This window comes from Populus alba, chromosome 18, assembly GCF_005239225.2.
Source record: "Populus alba chromosome 18, ASM523922v2, whole genome shotgun sequence".
NCBI lineage: Eukaryota > Viridiplantae > Streptophyta > Magnoliopsida > Malpighiales > Salicaceae > Populus > Populus alba.
The window spans coordinates 4855430-4875521 of NC_133301.1; the positions used below are offsets into that span (position 1 = coordinate 4855430).

General features: G+C 31.0%; 1 protein-coding gene across 1 annotated transcript; it reads right to left on the minus strand.

The window, feature by feature from the left end:
- Window positions 1-641: 641 nt before the first annotated feature.
- Window positions 642-9123, minus strand: LOC118046028 (F-box/LRR-repeat protein 15). Its single transcript, XM_035054792.2, has 17 exons — window positions 8259-9123; window positions 7404-7662; window positions 7190-7322; window positions 6181-6280; window positions 5899-6096; window positions 5554-5824; window positions 5354-5452; window positions 5176-5264; window positions 4943-5042; window positions 4684-4854; window positions 3577-3729; window positions 3310-3470; window positions 3030-3228; window positions 2008-2474; window positions 1848-1911; window positions 1226-1312; window positions 642-1088 (listed from the first exon to the last, which is right to left on the minus strand). The coding sequence occupies exons 1-17, from the start codon at window positions 8723-8725 to the stop codon at window positions 1017-1019; spliced, it is 3090 nt and encodes a 1029-aa protein (XP_034910683.1). The 5' UTR covers window positions 8726-9123; the 3' UTR covers window positions 642-1016.
- Window positions 9124-20092: the final 10969 nt, after the last annotated feature.

Consider the following 20092-nt stretch of genomic DNA (forward strand, 5'->3'; position numbering starts at 1 on the left):
CTCCATTCAAATCCTAAAATGTGATCAAAACCTTAATTTGCAAGAATAAGCAAAGAGAAAAAACGGGAAAATCATGGAAAATCTCAAATAGCAATTTCAATGTGAAATTAAAAAAGTAAAGCAATCAAAACGGGAAAATAACACTATTGAAATCCACCATGGTTAGTAAGAGAAAGCACAGTGCAAAAGCGAACAACAAAACCTCTAATTAGTTTTTGTTAATAATATAATTATAGCAGTGATGCTTAACATTTGAGTAACAAATTCTTGCTTTCTCATAATACTCATTTGTTTCTCCTTGACAATATATATCTATAGTACAAATGAACGTTCTTCCCTCTCATGCTCTCTCTTTCCGTCCCTCTCCAAACTCTCCGTTCTGATGTGTTAGATAGAGGGAAGGCCATTGCGCATGCTTACATAACACAGAAAAAGATTAACAGGTTAATATTTAGACCCCAGCATTGAAACAGCTGGAATCAATCTTATGACTGGTACCAATCATGGTTATTTCTTCTGGATGGCGAAGGTTAATACTGGTCATGTTTCTATTGTTTCAGTATTATTTATTATTCAACATTAAACTAAATAGAGTGGATGTGTTGAATAGTGGAATTATACACATATATATAGATATCAAGTTCAAATCAAGTCTAATAATATATCCATATCTTTCCCAAGTCTCCACAGGGAAAAAAATAACAATAAGGTTTTTAAGTAAAACAAAACTAAAGGAGTCCAAGCCCCATCCTAGCTGTGGTCACAACCACAAATCCCTTTTCAAAATTAAACTCTCCAAATAGCGTAACATTAAAACATTGAAAATTTGTTGTATTGAAACAGCACAACAGCTACTACACAACCTATATATACTCGGAGCAAGCATCAATAAGATAGATGAACATTTACAACACAGGTGTGAATCGTGGATATCATATAACGACAGGTTGCTACTTCAGGTCAAATAGAATCACCACTTGTGAATGACAAAAACAAAAGGAAGAAAATTATTCACATCACAGGCTGCTAAAGATACGCTTCAAACTCGGGCATGCTGCACGTAATTGGCCCATGCTTATTGAGCATATCTAGGGAAAGTCAGAACACAGATGAATTCATTAAGTAACTTTATTACTCAAGTAACACAAGAAGCCCGATAAATAGAAACAAATCCAAGACTGTATTTCAGATGTAAGATATATATAAGATAAAATGTTGATCTCACCTTTGGACAAAAACGTACATCTAGAGTCTCCAGCATGCCACATTGAGATATGGCAGCCTCAACAGTTTCTTCATCAATATTGCAAGACTGCGATGTTTAAAACAGGAACCAAAAACAGTATTAATTGGGAGCAATTTCAGATGCGTTGTCCCTAAAAGCTAAAATGATAATTGGCCAATAGATATGGCTAGGGCATGCTCTCCCCTGCAGGAGAGAAGGCAGCCAAAGAATCAAAATCTGAGGAAAATTGCACATCAAACCAGAAACAAGTGATCCTCATGATTGGCATTAATGAGGCTCTCTGGTTTTCTTATACATAGTTCCCAAAGGAGAGCGATTCTCCCTAAAAAATAGTTCAGTATATACATCTATAGTGAAAGCAGCACCACAATATTTTCCTAGCTAATAACGGTGGGCACCAGATTGAGGGCTTCCCCAAACCCAGCAAACTAATTAAGGCAAAAGAAAGTCAATAGCCATGTTATTTGCTCAAGGTCAGTCCTACATTATCCAACTTAGTAGAGAAATGCTCTTTTTGTCCTTTTACCCTTGAATTATGATATGGGTAAGCACAAACAATGACCAGATCCAAGAACTCATTAAAAGTCAGAATTGCCCATACCTGAAGAAAAAGACTAGTCAACCTTGGACACTCAAGCTTCAATATTTCCAAGGAGCAACAATTGCTGAACAAAATACAAAAACAAAGATATTAGATATAAAAAAGCATAAAACTAATACGAATGAACATTAAACACATCAACAGAGAGTAATAAGTGTACCTCAAATTGAGATAGCACAAATTAAAACAAACAACATCAACTTCCTTCAAATTGGAGGACAGAGAAAGATTTAGAGAAGAAAGAAGCAAACAACGGGCCACTGGTGGAATGGCAACTTTCCTAATATTCGGACAGCCAACACAGTTGAGGTTCTGCAATAAGCGATTTGGCTGCTCAGTTGACACAGGAAGATTCTCATCTGAAAACAGAGCAGCTGAGCTAAATTTGCTTGGGAACTCATAAATCTGAACACCACTGCATCCCCAATTCAGGTCATGCATGTTTGCACAGCCATTCAAGCTCAAATGAGTAAGGTGTCTACAACAAGCAAGAAGCTCTTCAATTGCAGATTGACATAGGGTGCCATAAGATAAGTCCAACTCCTGAAGTGCTGGAAGAGCACCATCCTTGTAGAGAGGCTCTAATGACGTGTCAGTAAGGTATTTGCATGCTTGTAATTTTAGTACCTTAGTGAACAGGTAAAAAATATTTAGTCAGCAAGGCCCACAACTTCACAAACCATTCATCAAACCATGCAACAAGAAAAAAATAAAGCGAGCCAGATGCTTAGTTCATCCAAGGACATGCACTCAGCTTAAAAAATGAAAAATAACAAAGCAAAAATCAAGTTGTTGATAAAATCATAACATTCTCCAGATGCTCATCTTTTGAATATTCAGACAGCATGAAATTGAATCACAAAGCAATTCAACATGTTTCAGCAAGAAAAGTTTAGCTCGTTCAAAATGAGCTTTGGAATGTTCAAATTACATAAGCAAGTTTTTTATGGAAAAGTAAAATAGATCTCGCTAATCCATTGAATGTGCAATTTTTTTATCAGTGTGATCCGATTTTATTAGAAATCAATTAAAAAAGGTGAGATGAACATCCGACCTCATCCCTCATAGTTATGCAAGAGTACCACTAACCTACAGGCTCATTGGTTATAGAGGTACAAATTTTACAAAATTGAAGTGAACTACATGGTATCTGTAAAAATATGCAAGAGGAATCACAAGTACCTTCAATTGCAAACAAGAGTCAAACACTGGCTCCAGATTCATCAAAAAAGTGTATGACAAATCTAGCACAGTCAAATGTGGAAGTCGCCGCAAAGAAAATAGTCCATCAGAGCCAACAGAAGGGCAAGACATCAAAATCAATGACCCAATCAGTGGGCAGGATGCAGTGGTTGCAGACAAGCAGCCATCCTTGAGTTGGCTGAATGTAAACACCACAGATGTCAGTCATAGGAGATGAAAGGGACAGCCAAAAAAAAAAACTAATAGAAAGCATTGTGACCTGCAAAATGAAGCGTCCAGAGATGTCAAGAGGGGACAATTAATAGTTGCTTCAGATAATACACCACATCCTTTTAACTCAAGGGACACCATGAATGGTGCTTCAATGCTAAGCATGTTCAGTTTGGGACATATTCCTAAATTGAGTAACCGGAGAGCAACCTGAAAAGGGGCAGAATATTTCAGATTACCATAAATTTTGTTTAGCATAATACACACCTTGCTCATTATTTAGCAGAACAAAATTGCACCAATGATTCCCACTCACTGGACAAAATGATGCTTTCTCAAGATGATCACAGCCATCCAAACAAACAAGCTCAAGAGAAGGGCACGCCAGATCGAGAGCAGTAATAGCATGGCAACCAACTAGGGAAAGACTGACTAAAGAAGTGCTACGGAATCGCACAGCAGTCAAACTCTGGAAAGTAAAATCATTCACTCAGTCAAAGGGAAAAACATATCACAAGAATTGCAGAAATAATTGCATAAGCTTCACTCAATAAGCCAAAACCATGTCATGAAAATGTTCAACAGGAAGTAAGAGCTCAATTTACCTGGGCACAAACATCCAATGAACAACCAACAGAGAAAAAAACATTATTCATCACAAAAACAGTTTAAGGTGAACTTATTGCATTACCACATGACCAATAATTCACTAAGAAGATGAATCTTTTAAATCAGAATTCAGCTGCCAAGCCCTTTCTCCCTGCCCAATCTTCAAAAGTCCACCTATCAACATTTACTTGCTCTGAACATTATTAGAAGTCATTCCAAATTTTTGACAACCCAAATTTTCCCCACAAGTGATTTCAAATTGCACTCTTTGCATTCCTTAAGTCCAATCCAAATTCTGTAAAGAGTGTCCTCAGCATCAGTGATGCATTGTTTAGAAGCATGTGACTAGTTCTAACTAATTCATAGTGGAGCTCCATCTTGAGCAAATGTCATTGGTGAAAATGACAACCCATCTAAAATAAGTCACAATCCAAACTAGTTAAGGTTGGTTATATGGACCATCTCCTCCACTCAATATGTCATGTTGAAATGATAGTTCTAAAGTATGATTCCACTTTTACAACTTGAGATATCCTATGACTGATATCATAACAGAACATCGTCAATCCAGAAAATCTTCTCTGCAAACAACACTTTATTGTAGGCATAAGAATTGGAATTCTAATACAGTAACACCACCAATATCATTCTTACTTTATAAGAATGAATGCTCCAAAAGAGAGCAAAACATGTGAAAGATTATAGCAGTAATACAGCATTAAAATACCATGTTTCCTCTTCATGCACATGCCAAAGCATGGCAGATTTCACAAATGCATAAACAAAAAGGGCAAAAAGATCGCAATTCACAAACCTCGCAATTATCAAGAACCAATGATTTCAGCTTCGGGCATCCACCACCATCACTAAAAACATCACAAATAGAATTAGTCAAAGATTCACAATCTGTGAGGTCCATTTCTTGCAAACTTTGGCACTGTAATGCTAATGTTGCTAGGTTCTCCTGCTTCTGCAATGCTAATTTCTGCAAGTCAAGAAACAAATTACAAGAGTTGCTACACTGAAAAATGAAGGAAAGCACAGTGAATATACAGGAGCAAGGTTAAACATACTTGAAGTGAATTGGAAGTGATATTGATACGATGAAGGGCTGGGCAATTAGACACCATTATAGATGATAGCATGATACTTCGTAAGTTCAGATCAGCAAATCTGCGGGCAGACCAAAAAGAACATAATATTACTTCAACAAAAAAGAGCAAGAACAAGCCTCTTACCATCCAAAGGGTAAGAATGCTTCTCAAGATTTAAATGGTGAGATGGAGGAATGGAAGAGCATGCTTACTTTCGACAATGTACTAATCTTATGTTTTGCAAGCGAGGAAGATCCAAGGACACAGAAGTCAAAAGACTGCAATTGTCAAGCTCCAAAACCTATAAAAATTATAATGGCAATGCTCCAAAGTTAGTTCTGAGGGAACACGTCTAGGCAGGACCAACATGCAAAGCAAGAGAATCCAAACCTCCAGCAAGGAACTATGTGCAATTGCAGACATTGAGGCTGAAGTGATGCCCTCACAACTATGAAGCTTGAGAATTGTCAACATTGGCAGCCTAACAGACTTCAAAGAAGGGGAAAAAAAAAAAGAAAATTATCATGAAGTCAAACAGTGGCATATCCACATCTAACCAAATCAAAGAATGCACTAATTTAGAAACTAACCTCAAGTGATATGTTTGGACAATAAGAAGCATTAAGAATGTGAAGATTAGCACAAGTGTGGGATATTTCACGTAGTGTCTCATCACTCACACAAGAACAATTCGACATGTCTAAAGATGCTAATTGAGGGCATGAAATTGCTGCTGAACGAATTGCTGCATCTGTAAGCTTGTGGCAAGAGCCTATGTCAAGGAGATGCAGAAGAGGACAATTCAGCACAGCCTGTGCCATGTTGCTGCGCTTCAAAGATAAAGTTTCAAGTTGTGGACACCTGTAAAAGAAGTATCTTAGCACAAAGTAAGAGAACTAACAAAATTTTGATTTAAGAGCTTAATAGTGTTTCACCTGACAGATATCCTCATCACACGACATTTTGTTAGTTGAAGATGACACAGTCTATCATGGTTTATTGGTATCTCCTGAATACCATTACCCAGAGTAGCATCATTGACATTCAAATTCTTTAACATGCTACAATCTCCCAAGGCATGGAAAAAAGGATCCCCTAGCTGTCCTTTACCCAAGGTTAAAGACTCAAGATTTCTGAGAAAAATATAAAGATATTAGTGGCAGCTTAGTGTGTCATTACTTGACCATAACAAGATGAACAAAACCAAAAACATCTACCTTAAAGAAGAGACTGCTTTCATAACAAGCAGGTGAATAGAAGGAGCACCATAAATATTCACTTCAGTGGCATTCGGGTATCGTCGAGACATGTCCTCAACTGCAAATTCATATTAAATACATCAATTTGATTCCTCAACCATTATTTTCCAATGAGAAGGGTCGTTGATGCTTCTATAATACAATACGGGTAATCGCTTTCATTTGTAGATCATAATATTTGATAGTTAGGTTGTGATCCATTTACACATATAAGTAGGCCAACATTGCATGCTCAACAAGGCTTTCAACAAATTTATAATTCAGGAATGCTATGCGCAAATACTTTATTGTTTAAATGTATAGTCCATTCCACATATATGATGTCTGATTATTTAACTGATACATGTAATCTTATTTATCAAATGATGATTCAAAACTCACTTATAAGTGGACCAATATTGCATGCTAAACAAGGCTTTTTAAACAAATTTGTAATTTAAGAATGCTAAGCTTGTGTTCTTTATTCTTCAAACATCTAGCCCATTCCACATTTATGATGTCTGATTACTTAACTCGTACACCCATTCTTATTTATCAAATAATGACAAGTAGTACAAAGCCGCAATTCATATCTTGCCTCAAGGCATTTTCCAACATGAAGTGCATCATATCTATGCATTTTAAGAAACTTCTGCAACTACATCATCTGGATTTCACTACTTTTTGCTGCATACCATTTACTTCACACAAGGCTTTTCAATCATGGTTAGGTAAGAAATTACAGACCACATTTACAGGGTTTCCATTTTCCAATATTCATTCATCCTTAAGCTATATAGAAAAGGAAGTTAACATTAAAGCCTTCTGGTGATAAGATCGAAAGGGATGGGGGAGGGAGAGTGGATGGTGACAAGATCCTTTTGAGTTTTACAAAACCACATCTCTTCACACCTCTACAATACCCCGTCTCATATGCAGGGGGAAGATAAAGTAAAAAATTTAGCATGAGGAAAATAGTAGAACTCACATTGTTCTACCGATATGTTTCGGTTCTCAAAATCCAAACACCTCCAGAAGTCTTCATGAGCACTAGCAGCTTGCCACTGCCTACAAACCATTGCTGCCCGACATAGATTCATGTGGTCCAAGAAAGAGAAAACCTGGGTAGAAAAAGGAAAATATAAAATTAGATCAGATTAAAGCAAGCTGTGGTGCATTGATCTATTAAAAATGCAATTTACCATATGCAACAAGTCATCTGTAAGATCCATTCTAACATCTAAGTCTTCTGAATTGGAAATGACACTATCATCACCACCATCTCTCCCACCACTAGAATCAAGGGGATTCTCATCGCTGTTGTTATTCCACATGAAGTTATGATAACAAATCTCATTATTAGATGAAATTGAAGAGCTCTGAGTTAAACCAAGGTCTCTATCCGCCGATGAAGTAGAATCACCAACATCTGAAGACATTACCGCAGCATAATGACTGTCACTGCAGAGAGACAATAGCCCATCATGCATGAACAACAACCACTAAAACCATGAAGCACGCATACACTCTGATAGCACTCATGTAACATAAACATCATCCAATGCAAACCAGGTATTGCAAACAATGTTGGTGACGAAAATGCAATCAAAATATGAAGGTAACAGTAACAAGTTACAATTGTGATGTCCAAATGAGACTATATGCTTGCAACCTAAAGAATAAGGAAGAAATGCACTTCCTTACAAGTTAACCAGCAATCCTCCTTACACTTCACAGTCAGAGAGAAAACTAAACGTAGAAATCCAAAATATCTGGAAAAATATAGCAGGGTTTAGCTCAAATTCTTTTAACATAATGACAGATTGTTAAACAGCATTATTTCAAAAACATGACCCCAGAAGCGCGCGCACCACAATTGGCAGAAAAACATTGAATTATCATCCAAAAATACTGAAAGTTCAAAACTTCATTTCAAAAAACTACCATTTTAGAACGAAACATGCCAAAAAAAAAAAAACCACAAAACAATCAGAAACAGCAAGCCGTAGAGACTGAAATTGAACCCCAATTAAACACAAAACAAGTTGAAAACTCACTTAGAACAGGAGTAAACTTTAGCCCTTTTATTATGGGCATCGCGATCACACTTCTCTTTACCACTACCCTCCGCCTCTGCCACTGCAGAACTACTACCACTACTTTCTCCCCGTGCCAGCCATGAGGCGCGAAAAGCAGAGCTCCTCAAAGCAAGAGAAGGAGCCACAAATTGAGCCTCCACCTCGAAACCCGGCCCCACCTCTCCCCAAGTAGCCGCACCGCTGCCTCCGCCGCCACGTGTACGTTGCATCGCTCTAATCATTTCCTCAATCCACCTCAACGACTCCCGAGCATTACGGTCTCGGCGGATATCTGTCAATGCAACGGCCTCAGTATCCTCCTCTTCGTTATTTCCAAAATTACCCTCAGTGTTGCCTTCATTTTCTGAAATGCCCTCTCTCATGGGTTTATATTCTACTGCTTCTTTTTTACCGAAAATGAAGCACGAGAAACACCAAATCTTCATGCAATTCAAGGTAAACGCAGTACCTTTACTCACACAAGAAACCCTAGGTCACACGGTCTCGTGCATTTCTAGAAAAAATAAGAAAAAAATCCCTAAATTGAAGAAATGAAGTGAAGAATCGCAAAATACCGGAGTCAAAACTGTAAAATCGAGCTTCGATTGTGGGTAATTAGAGGATGAAAGAAATCAACCGATCGGTGTTGATACATATAAGGAGAAATGCTAGGAGAGTTTTAGATAGAGAAATTGACTTCGAAGGGATCTGATCGGATCTTATAAGCTCTCCGCTTTCTTTGTTGAAGATTGTTTTCCTTTAGTGAGAGGGAGTGAGAGATCGGCTGCGTATATTTATGGCGATAAAAATCTCTTAACTTCTTGACTATAACATGGGTATGGAAAGTTTTCAGAGAACGACGACGTTTTGAGAAGGTTAAGCCGTGTCCTCAAATTACAATGAAGCAACAAGTTTACTGTTATTCTTCTCGCAAATCACAAATAGTTAATTTTAGAAAAAATCTCAATTTAATACCAACTTCTGAATTCTTTTTTATCCCAAATTTACACCAAATTATATTTTTTTCAAGGAAAGGATGGGTTCAAGTCCGAAACAAAGTGAAAATTACAAGTGCCTATAAATTTCATATAAAAAAAAGCTCATGAAAACTCAACTTCGATACTAAAATTTATTTTCCTGATTCTAAATCTATTTTTTATAATATATAAAAAAAATAAATTAAATTTTAACTTAGAAAAAAAAAGTTATCGTTTATATTTATTTCAACCATCAAAATAATTAAAATTAGTGTAAATAAATTTCATTTGATGAATTTTATGATAGTTATTTCAAGTTTTAATATTAACTAAAAACTAATCTAGAAAATTTATTCAGTTTGATATATGATCTGAGTTTTTTTTTTTTTTTTTTTATTGGATTGCTAAACTGGTTTTTAGATGTTGTAGGACTAGATTTAGGGTGTGTGTTTTTACTTTAAATGAGTTGAAAATAGGTTTGTTGGGTTAAAAAAACCAATAACCTAATTTTTTAGCCATTATAGTGGTGGCTAGAATTTAACTTAAAAAATAATAAATCAAATGATACATCGTTTCCATATATTTTAAAAAATAAAAAGGTTATCCAACCCTTTAAATGAGAAAAAAAATAATTCAAACGTGCAAGTCTAGCCCAAAGAAACGCCATATTAGGCTTTTTGTTTTTGATCTTTTTAGGTTAAAATTTATGAAAAAAAAAATTTAACATGGTTGGTTCTATGATCTGGATTATAAATTCAATGAGTTAAGTTAAAACATCCGAGGTATTATTTATTTTTTTGTTTGACACATTTTTCATTCCTCAATTGTTTTTTTTTTTAAATACAATTCGACGTTTTATTATTAATGATTTATTTTTTTGTTTAACTTCAAATTAAAAAGAAAATGCAATCTTACCCCTTACTATCAATGATTTATTTTTGATATCTCAACCTCAACGCATCTGTCATGATTTTTTAAAAATTTATTTCATTAAAAAAATTCATATATGTTTTCTTTTCATATAAATATATTAAATAAAAAAAATCTATAAAATCAAAAAAATTATTGAATTTGATGGCATGCATGACTTACATCAAGAGTTTGGTTGGTTGACTTAAATTTACATGTTTTTTTAATAAAAACAAATATGGTTTTTTTTTTGCTAATTTTTTTCTTTAATATTGAATTAATTCGAGTTTTTAATTTTTTTTTTTGTTATTTTCAAGGTTATCTCATAACTTTCTCAAGTCAACCCAAAATAATTTAGATTAATCTAATATATTTTTTTATGTTAGATTTAATATCTAATTGATTTTAAATTCATAAATAAAATATTTTTTATGTTTAAAAGATACATTAGTAAAACCTAATTTTCTTTTAAAAAAAAAAAAAATTACTCTATTCCACTGCTTAGCGCAAGCTAATGGGCTTATTATAATCACTAATAAGCTGTGTTACGTGATGGGTGGATCGTTGGAAACTCATAATAATAATAATGAGTGCTTCTTGAACTATAAAGAGGGGGCAATAATTCACCTTGAAAAACACTAAAATTGGATAAGTGTGTGTTTTGATTTTATCATGAATGATGTGTTTTAAATGTATTTTTTAATTAAAATTATATTAAATTATTTTTACTATTAATACATCAAAACCATCATAAAACACTTATAAAAATATTAATTTTATATTTTTTTTCAAATATAAAAAAAAACATTAAAAAGCGTAGGAAGACGCAACGTCAAACAAATACTAAGTGATAATATTCCTTTTAATTCTTTGGTTGTCCAAGCAAATCGCCTATGTTTGGATAATATTTTAATTTGTTTTCTTTTATTTTTTTGTACGTAGTAATCTAAAATCATTTTGGGTGTGCATAAACAGTTGAGAAAATCACCTTTGTTTATTTATTTATTTTTCCTTTTGTTAATGGATGTGATTTACTGTTTCAACCGATCTCAAGGGTGTGCTGACATGCTTAGAAATATTTATTTTTATATTTTATAAGTGTTTTTTTTAATTTAATTTTTTTGTTTTAAATTATTTCTTTTATATTTTTAAATTGTTTTAATTTACTGATGTTAAAAAAATATATTTTTAAAAAAATAAAAAAATATATTTTAATATATTTTTAATTTTTAAAAAACTTCAGAAAACAACAATTATTACGTTTACAGACACTTTCTATTGCAGTTGATATTGCTTGCTTCTTGCAGAGGCAGCATCATGCGTGCACCGACCTGTATCTTGCCTGGCTAAAAGTAATCTAAAGTTGACTCGCACAAAAATTAAACTGGAAATTGGAACTCACTTGTCTTTCCTTTCCTCCCTCATCCCTGCTGTCACCAGGACTAAAGTTTTCACCTAAACCGGCTAAAAAAAAAAAAGGTTTTATTTCACGTAATTAAAAAAAAAAAAAAAAGAGAGAGAGAGAGAGAGAGGAGGAAACCTCGTATTACTTCCCTTTTCATCCATCAACTCTTAATTAGTTCCCTAAACTAAGTCTCAATTTGGGCCTTAAATTATCAGACGTTACTCAATTGAGCCTTTTCATCCGTGTAGTTAACATTTGTTTCTGTTATGGTATGTCATAAAATGATGTGAAATGGCAACGGTTTTAGACGGAAGGAATTTGTTGAATAAATTCCTGACGTGTTAGGGATGAAATTGATAAAAAAAAATTGTTTTAGAGTGAAGATGAGAATGAGGTAGCATATTAGGGGATGAAAATGAAATCTCTCCTTAAAAAATATCCGCAATCTTCAATGCTGGCGACATGCTTGCCTAATGGCCACCAGGTGGGCTGCATGCCTGCATCGTTCCTAGCACTCCCTTACAAACCTAATGCAAAAAAATAACGGCTCTTTCTTTTTCCTTTTCTTTTCCTTTTTTTTTTTTTTTAAAGAAAAACAAATAAAGAAAGAAAAGAAATTGCGGCCCTTTGAACAACATTATGCATCTTCCACAGCATTAGAAGTTGATAAAAATCTGGAATCTGCTAGTGTCAATATTTCGCTGCTGCGATGATTAGCTGCTGCTGAGATCTTCATCAAAGAAGGTGTATTTTGTTATGCGTATTGTTAAGTTTCCGAAATATATAGATACTACAGAAATAATAAATTTAAAATTTTTTAGAGTTTCAATTATCCCAACTAGAGTTATTTTAGGGTTTTATGTGAAGGTTATCTAAAAATTATTTTTTTTTACTTTGAATATTTGCTTTAAATGTTGAGTTGTTGCAATAAAAAAGTAGTTTAATTGTCCGACTTCTAACAATAATTCATATAAATCACTAGTGAAAAATCTCATAAACCCTTTTAGAAAAGAGAAATTGCTATATTTTAGATTGCTAACTCTTTTCTTTTATATTTTAGATATTTCAATACTGTACTTTACTTCCCTTTTTCACTATCCATAGGAAATAAGAGGTATAATTTTCTATTTATAGGAAAATCTAAAAATTTTTTTAAATAACAAAATATCAATTTGTCTTTTAAATAATATCATATATCAATTTTAAAAATTTATTCAATCAAGTCTCTGCTTGATTTTTCAAGGTCTATAATTGTAATTCGTTGTATAAATTATACTTTAATCCTTAATTTCTAAAACTTATTTATAATTAAGTCACACTTGATTAATCATTCTATTTTAATTTTTTTACCAATAGTTCTTATAAGTGTGACCTATTAGGTTCCTAATAAGTTGGTTAAAATATAAGTCACAACCCAAAATAAAATATGATTAAATAAATTTATTTATTATCAACTCAACAATTGATTAATTTATATTTAAAGATCAAATATAATATTTAGAAACATGTTATGATCCCACAAATATTAAGAAAGTCATAAGTTATTTGACTTAACCTTTCACTAACTAGTTTCTTGGTGTAATTATGATCATTTTATAAAAAATATTCCAATTTAAACATTATAACATAAAGTATGCATGCTATGTCAAACCATGTTTGTTCTTAACATTATAGTCATTGATTTTTTAAATAAGATTTGAAACTCTTTACAAATATCATTCCATTTTATACAAAGATTTACAATCAATAATATTTAAGAACAAGTGAAATATTTTTTCTAATTCACACAAGGTGATAAATCCTCTTTTGATTACTTAAATATATTCATATAGTTTATGTTATACATAATATATGTCTCTTTGTTATTCTTGATTATGACAACATGTAGTAGGATCAAAACATAATACTTCTTATATAAAATAATTTAGTGATCTTAAATCTAAGGATCGCCTACACAATTGTTACATGAGTCTTTTCATATATACAAGTGATCTCTCCATATAGTATTTTCATGCGAGTTAATTCAATAAACATGTCATTTGATATGTACCTACATATTAGTTTTAGGCATCCCTCATATCTCAACTTACAAGAACAACTGTTTTATATATATATATATATATATATATATATATATATATATATATATATATATATATATATATATATAAAGAAAAGAATGTAATATGTACTAGTCTCAACAGCTCTAATTAATATCTAGTTTTAATGGAGCATTAATTAACATTTAGAAATAATATTTTGATGCAATAGAAATCCCGTCCATAATTGTAATAACTTTATAATTTCCTTTACAAATCATTTTTGTTTCAAAGATTTTATCTTTGCTCTTGATTTATTAATTAAATATCAAATATTTAATTTATTAATCAAATATTTGATGAATATTAAAAATAAATAAATTTTTATTGAGAGATCAAATATATTTAAATAAACAAAATTAATGCCATGTATAAATAACTTATCATCTACATAATATATACACTAAAACGCATATGCTCTCTTTTTCTTGTAAGCTTTTTGGATATTAATTGTTAGAAACTAAACATACAAGTGTTTAAAGCTCTCATGTGTTAATTGATTAATTCAACAATTTTAAATACAAAATATATTTACCCTTATATTTAAAATAAAATTACATGTCTAACAATCATAATCAAACATAGAATCTAACTAAATAGTTAAATAAAAATTCTAATTAACTTATCTAACACAAATCGTTTTTTTTTTTAATGAATTCTGCATAAAACTAGGACTTTATCCAACATTTTTGTCTTTCAATTAGTTAACTTCTAAAAGAAAACTTTGGGCCGAGATGGATGCTGGTGTGGACCAAAGTCTTGAAATTTCAATTCATATATCGAGTATGAGAAATCATGTCTACAATTGTAAAAGTCATAATAAGATAAAAAGTTTTTTGTAATAATGCACAAGAAATCAAACTTATCCCAACTTGTAGAGTTTCCTTTGGTGTTCAAACTTCAAACTCTTGATACTGTTGCTAAAAACCTGACGATCCATGCATTTTGGGCTTTGACTTAAAAGAAAAGAGAGTTTAGTTTAAATGATTCATGATAATGATAATGAGATTTCAGAGTTTGCTTTTTAGATATTATTATTTTATATTTTATAAATCTTAGAATTACTGAAAATTTATATAGTTATTAATTTTAAGATTCATAAAATTAGTTGAATTGTATGTAAACTAATCTAAATTTCAACGTTAATATAAAAAAAAAAAAATGAATACTACTGGACGGTTTGATTCTAGAAAATCTAATATTTATGCTTTTCTAGTATTATTTTGTTGTTTATTTATTTTAGTATACAGCGGATAATTTGTTAGAATTAACTTTAAAGTTAAAGTAGTCTTTTAGTTTTTTTAGATGTCAAGATGTATGTATAACTATTAAAAATATATACATATAATATTTATTGGGATCTAAGATTAAAAGGTGTCATATATGCTCTATGCTCTGTTACCCAAAACTTTGAAGTAACAAAAAAAAAATTATTTTTTTTCTCTGGCCATTAAAGTATAAAAATTATAAACACACAAATAAATCTTACTTTAAAATATAATAACTTTAGATTTTATATAAACTAGATAAATGAAGGGAACACACAATCCAATGAGGCTAGTATTCTTGCATAATTGTTTTAGGAAGTCATAGTTGAGTTGGAGTTGGGATAGTCATCATTACTGCTGGACTCTATTAATTTGTTTATTTTAAAAATATTTTTAAAAAAGTTGAATATTTTTATTTATTTTTAGTTTAAATTATTATTATTTTGATATTTTCAGATTATTTTAATGTGTTAATATCAAAAATAATTTTTTAAAAATAAAAAAAATATTATTTTAATATATTTTTAAATAAAAAATACTTTAAAAATCAATCATAACCATATTTATATATACAATCATATATCCTAAATTGCTATTAGTCAAGTCACGATGAACAGCTCGTGAAGGCAAACAGTCTTTGAATTGATTTCCCTTTAGCCTTTTGCTGGTGGCTTTATCTTTTAGAAGGATATTATTAAAGGAATCAATTTATTTGTTTTTTTATCCCAAAATATTCCTCCACATAGCACCAACAATTAAAGAACTCTAAAATATGTGGATATGCACTATAGTAGCTTTATTTTTTTTTACCCAAAATACTGTAGTGTTTTTTTTTTAATTTTTTTTATAGCAGTTTTTTTTTTTTTTTTTTTTTTACTTTTGTTTCTTCTTTTTTCTTTTACATGTTCCCCCTCTTTTTTTTTTTTACCCAAAATTGACTTCTTCTTCTTATTCTTTTTTAATTTTTTTCAAAATTATCTTTGCTATTTTTTTTAAATATTGAACTGTTAAAAATTTAACAATATAGTTTTTTTTTTTAAAACATTGAATTGCTATAATATTCTCATACATTGTTTTTTTTTTTTTTTTTATGATTTATTTATTCTTTTTTTTTTTCAAAACGGTCTCTGTAGGTTTTATTTTTTTTTATATTAAGTTGGTTGAGAATTTAGCTTTGTAGTTTTTTTTTTTAAAATATGAATTGCAACAGTATTTTCCCCTGCATAGTTTTTGATTTGCTGCAGTGTTTTCCCACATATTTTTTTTTAAAAAAATTATATTTATTGAATTTTTTTTTTCAATATTGAACCTGATAATCTAGCTTTAGCTTTCCCCACGTATTTTTTTTTATTTTTTTTTTTTTTTTTTTCTTTTTCTCCAAAATTGTCATTTTTTACATTTTTTTTTGTTTTGTTTTTTTCAGAATCATTTTTGTTGATTTTATTTTTTTTTACTATTAAGCTGGTTGAAAATTTAGTTTTTTTGTTTTTTTTCTTTAAAACACCGTAGCTTTTCCCATGTGTTTTTTTTTTTTTTTTTTGCTTTTGTTTCCTTTTTTTTACATTTTTTTTTCATTTATTTTACCCAAAATTGACTTCCTCTTTTTTTTTTTCTTTTTGAAAATAGCCTTTGTCGGTTTTCTTATATATTGAGCTAGTTGAGAACTTAGCTTTGTAACTTTTTTTCAAAAAAAAAAAAAACACTATGGATTACTACAATATTAGCTTTTTTTTATCTTTTTAATTTTTTTTAATGATTTTTTTTTTGTTTGATTAGTTTGTTAATGTTAATTTTTTTTTATTTAGTTACTAGATTTTCATGATACGGATCTCGGGTTTGATGAGTTAACTTGCTTTGATAAGTTATTTTTTTCATTTAGTTTTGTTTGTTAAAGTTAATTTTCTTTCTATTTAATTATCAGACTTTCATACTTTTATGACACGTATCCTGGGCTTGACGGGTTAACTTGGTTTGATGGGTTAACCCAGTTAGTTCTGGGTAAACCTGTTATTTTTTTTTCTATTTAGTTATCAAACTTTCATGACGTGAATCCCAGGTTTTACGGGATAACCTGGTTTAAAGGGTTAACCCAATTAATTCATTTTTTTTCTTTTTCTACATTGGGTTTTTTCCTTCTTGTTGATTTTTTTCTTTGTTTTTTTTTAATTAATCTATTTAATTATCACACTTTTATGACACGACCTTATATCCAAACCCACATCCAATATTCTTGGGTCCGGTGTTGCAGCCAGGCTCACTTAAACTTGGGTCATGCAAGTTTAATTTTATTATTAATATTATAAATATTACTCTTAAGTCAGACGTTGCAGCCACACCCAAGATTCTTAGGGTATAGCTTTGCAGAAAAACCCAAGATTTTTAAATTTTTATTTTTTTTAATATTTTTTATATAAAAAAAATAATATCGCGCGGGTTATGTATTTAGTATTATTTACAACTCGTGGCAATAGTGGAGGCATGTAAGACCACAAATTGATGAGAACTAGCTGGTCAGAATACATTCTAGGAATGGGAGATCCTCTTAAAGATATTCTAACCTGGTGCAAGAATGGCCATAGGATCGAAACCGGCCTTCCTCTCAACAAATCCTGACCATTGATTTCCAAAGTGTCTTTTCCATTCCTCTTCGGATTGGTTCCTTGACACAAAACTAGGCAATCTCTTTGTTTTGAGACACCAGTTTTTCTATAGAAAGGCCCTTTGGGCATGGCATCGTGAATCGGAGCAAATGCCACTGAATAAAATATTTCCCTTTCTGCTGGTAATGCCACAGACGTCCGGTAGCCCCACATGATGCTCAAAGAGTTGAAGACAGTTATCTATTAGGCAAGATCAAGCAACAAGGGCTTCACAAACATTTACATTTGGAAAAAATATTCCCCCTTTCCATATATAATTCAATTAATCAGGTTTTAAATTTGATCTTTTAAAATTATCAATTCGAGATTTACAAATCTTAAAACCACTAAAATTTTATATAATTATTAACTTTAGAGTTTTAGAAGATTAGTTGAGGTATAAAAAGTTAACCAGACACCAACAATTACATAAGAAAAAAAAAAAAAAAATCCCCCTTCTACTGGAAATGCCACAGACGTCCAGTAGCCCCACATGATGCTCAAATAGTTAAAAGACAGTTATATATTAGGCAAGATCAAGCAATAGGGGCTTCACAAACATTTATATTTGTAAAAAATGATACGACATGCCGCCATGAAAGCATCCTAACCGCTCAGTCGATGAGACGAACACTCACTTAGCCTTTTGCTTTAAAGCTCCAGAGTGACAAACAATCTACTTTTTAGTATATGCCGAAAAAAGCAAACATTATTGGTCTTTGGATTCCAAGAAAGAGGAAAACAAATGGGCATGGTGAAGAGTTAATACACTTAAATTGTACCTGTCCCATCGGAGGAAACACAAGTGTCAGATGTTAAAAAGTCAGGCCAATACTCTGAAATAAACTTAGACTCCGTTTGTTTGCTGGAAAATAGTTTTTTGTTGGAAAATAAATTTCGGGAAAAGTAAATTCTGAGAAATTAAATTCCGAGAAAATATTTTTTGATATTTGGTAGTGTAATGAAAAATGAGTTGGAAAACACTTTCTAGTGTTTGGTTATGTCATGAAAAATAAGCTGGAAAATAAGTTATTAATATTTTATTTTTCTCAAGTTTTATTAGAGATCAAATTCTTAAAAATTAAAAAAAAAATGAAAGATGAAGAAATTAAAATAATAATGATTAACATTTCATAAATTATTTCAAATAAAATAAGTAACTATCAAAAGAATGAGGACCAAATTTGATAGATAAAAATTTTCAATAAAAATATGATAAGGAAAAAGCAAATAACAATTATAAAAATAAGGACCAAAGTTAATATAAAAATAAAATTTTAAGAGATGAAATTGAAAAATAAATATTCAAAACAAAAAATATATATATAGCAATCAAAATTTTGAGGATTAAATTTAATATAATCAGCAAATAATGATATTTCTAAATTTTTCACAACTTCCGGAAAGTGTTTTCCCCTCAAATTTTTCAGGAAAACACTTAAAACCAAGCTAAATTTTTCTTTTACTAGAAAGTATTTTCTATTGACCAACTTTCCTACTGGCAAACAAACACAAGAAAGTTTGGAAAGTGATTTCCTAGAGACCACTTTCAGGAAAATAAAGGGAAAACACTTTCCTGAAAACCAGGTCAAATTTTTCTTTGACTGAAATTGACTGGAAAGTGTTTTCCGTTGACCGGAAAGTATTTTTCGTTGACCAACTTTTCTAATGACAAACAAACACAGGAAAGTTTGGAAAATGGTTTCCCGGAAACTACTTTCCGGGAAACAAACATGGCCTTATGTTTCTTATGATGAAAAAGTATGGGTATTAAAGGATATGTGCAAATTAACATTTTTTTTGCACTTGTTAGGTCTTACTAGTACATCAAGTGCATTTATAAGATTGATGAATCATGTAGTATGCATTTATAAGCAAATGTTTGTGGTAGTCTATTTTAATGATATCTTGCTTTACAATAAAGCTTAGATGAGTATGTTAATCATTTACGTTATGTGTTTGGTAATTTGAGAAAAAAACAATTATGCTAATTTAAGGAATTATACTTTTTGCAAGAAAAAAATTATATTTCTTGGTTATATTGTTAGTGCAAAAGGTATTAAGATAGCTGAGAAAAAGATAAAGAAATTCAATGAGTGTTTGACAATAATTAGAAAAAAAAATGAAAAATATAACTTTTAAGGAAATATTTTACCTGGACATGAAAAAAAAGCGGGTGGTCGTACGATAATTATGAGGAAACTAAAGTGCAATTAGGTAAGTCTAAAACAAAAAAAAATGTTATATTATTGTAAAAATAGAATCTTTTATTTCCCAAACCATATTTCTATTTATCAAATTTCTTGTACTAGATTGAGTGATTTCTAGTATGATGCCTAAAAAATTTGCAATGAACAAAGTTGATTGTGATATTATAACATTGTGGAAAAATTATAAACCTAGACATGTTACAAATAATAATTATGATAAGTTTCAAGAATTTGTTGCATCAAATGGAATTTAAAAGTCACGGACAATCTAGTTCTCAAACAAAAATAAAGAAACTCATGTTTAAA

What these genes read in the sequence shown, in the direction of transcription:
- LOC118046028 (XM_035054792.2), bottom strand. Translation starts at nt 8,725, where the DNA reads ATGAAGATTTGGTGTTTCTCGTGCTTCATTTTCGGTAAAAAAGAAGCA. An exon ending in AAACATATCGGTAGAACAAT is followed by an intron (nt 6,281 to 7,189) that starts GTGAGTTCTACT and finishes ATGAATTTGCAG; the next exon opens with TTGAGGACATGTCTCGACGA. An exon ending in GTCCAAACATATCACTTGAG is followed by an intron (nt 5,453 to 5,553) that starts GTTAGTTTCTAA and finishes CCTTCTTTGAAG; the next exon opens with TCTGTTAGGCTGCCAATGTT.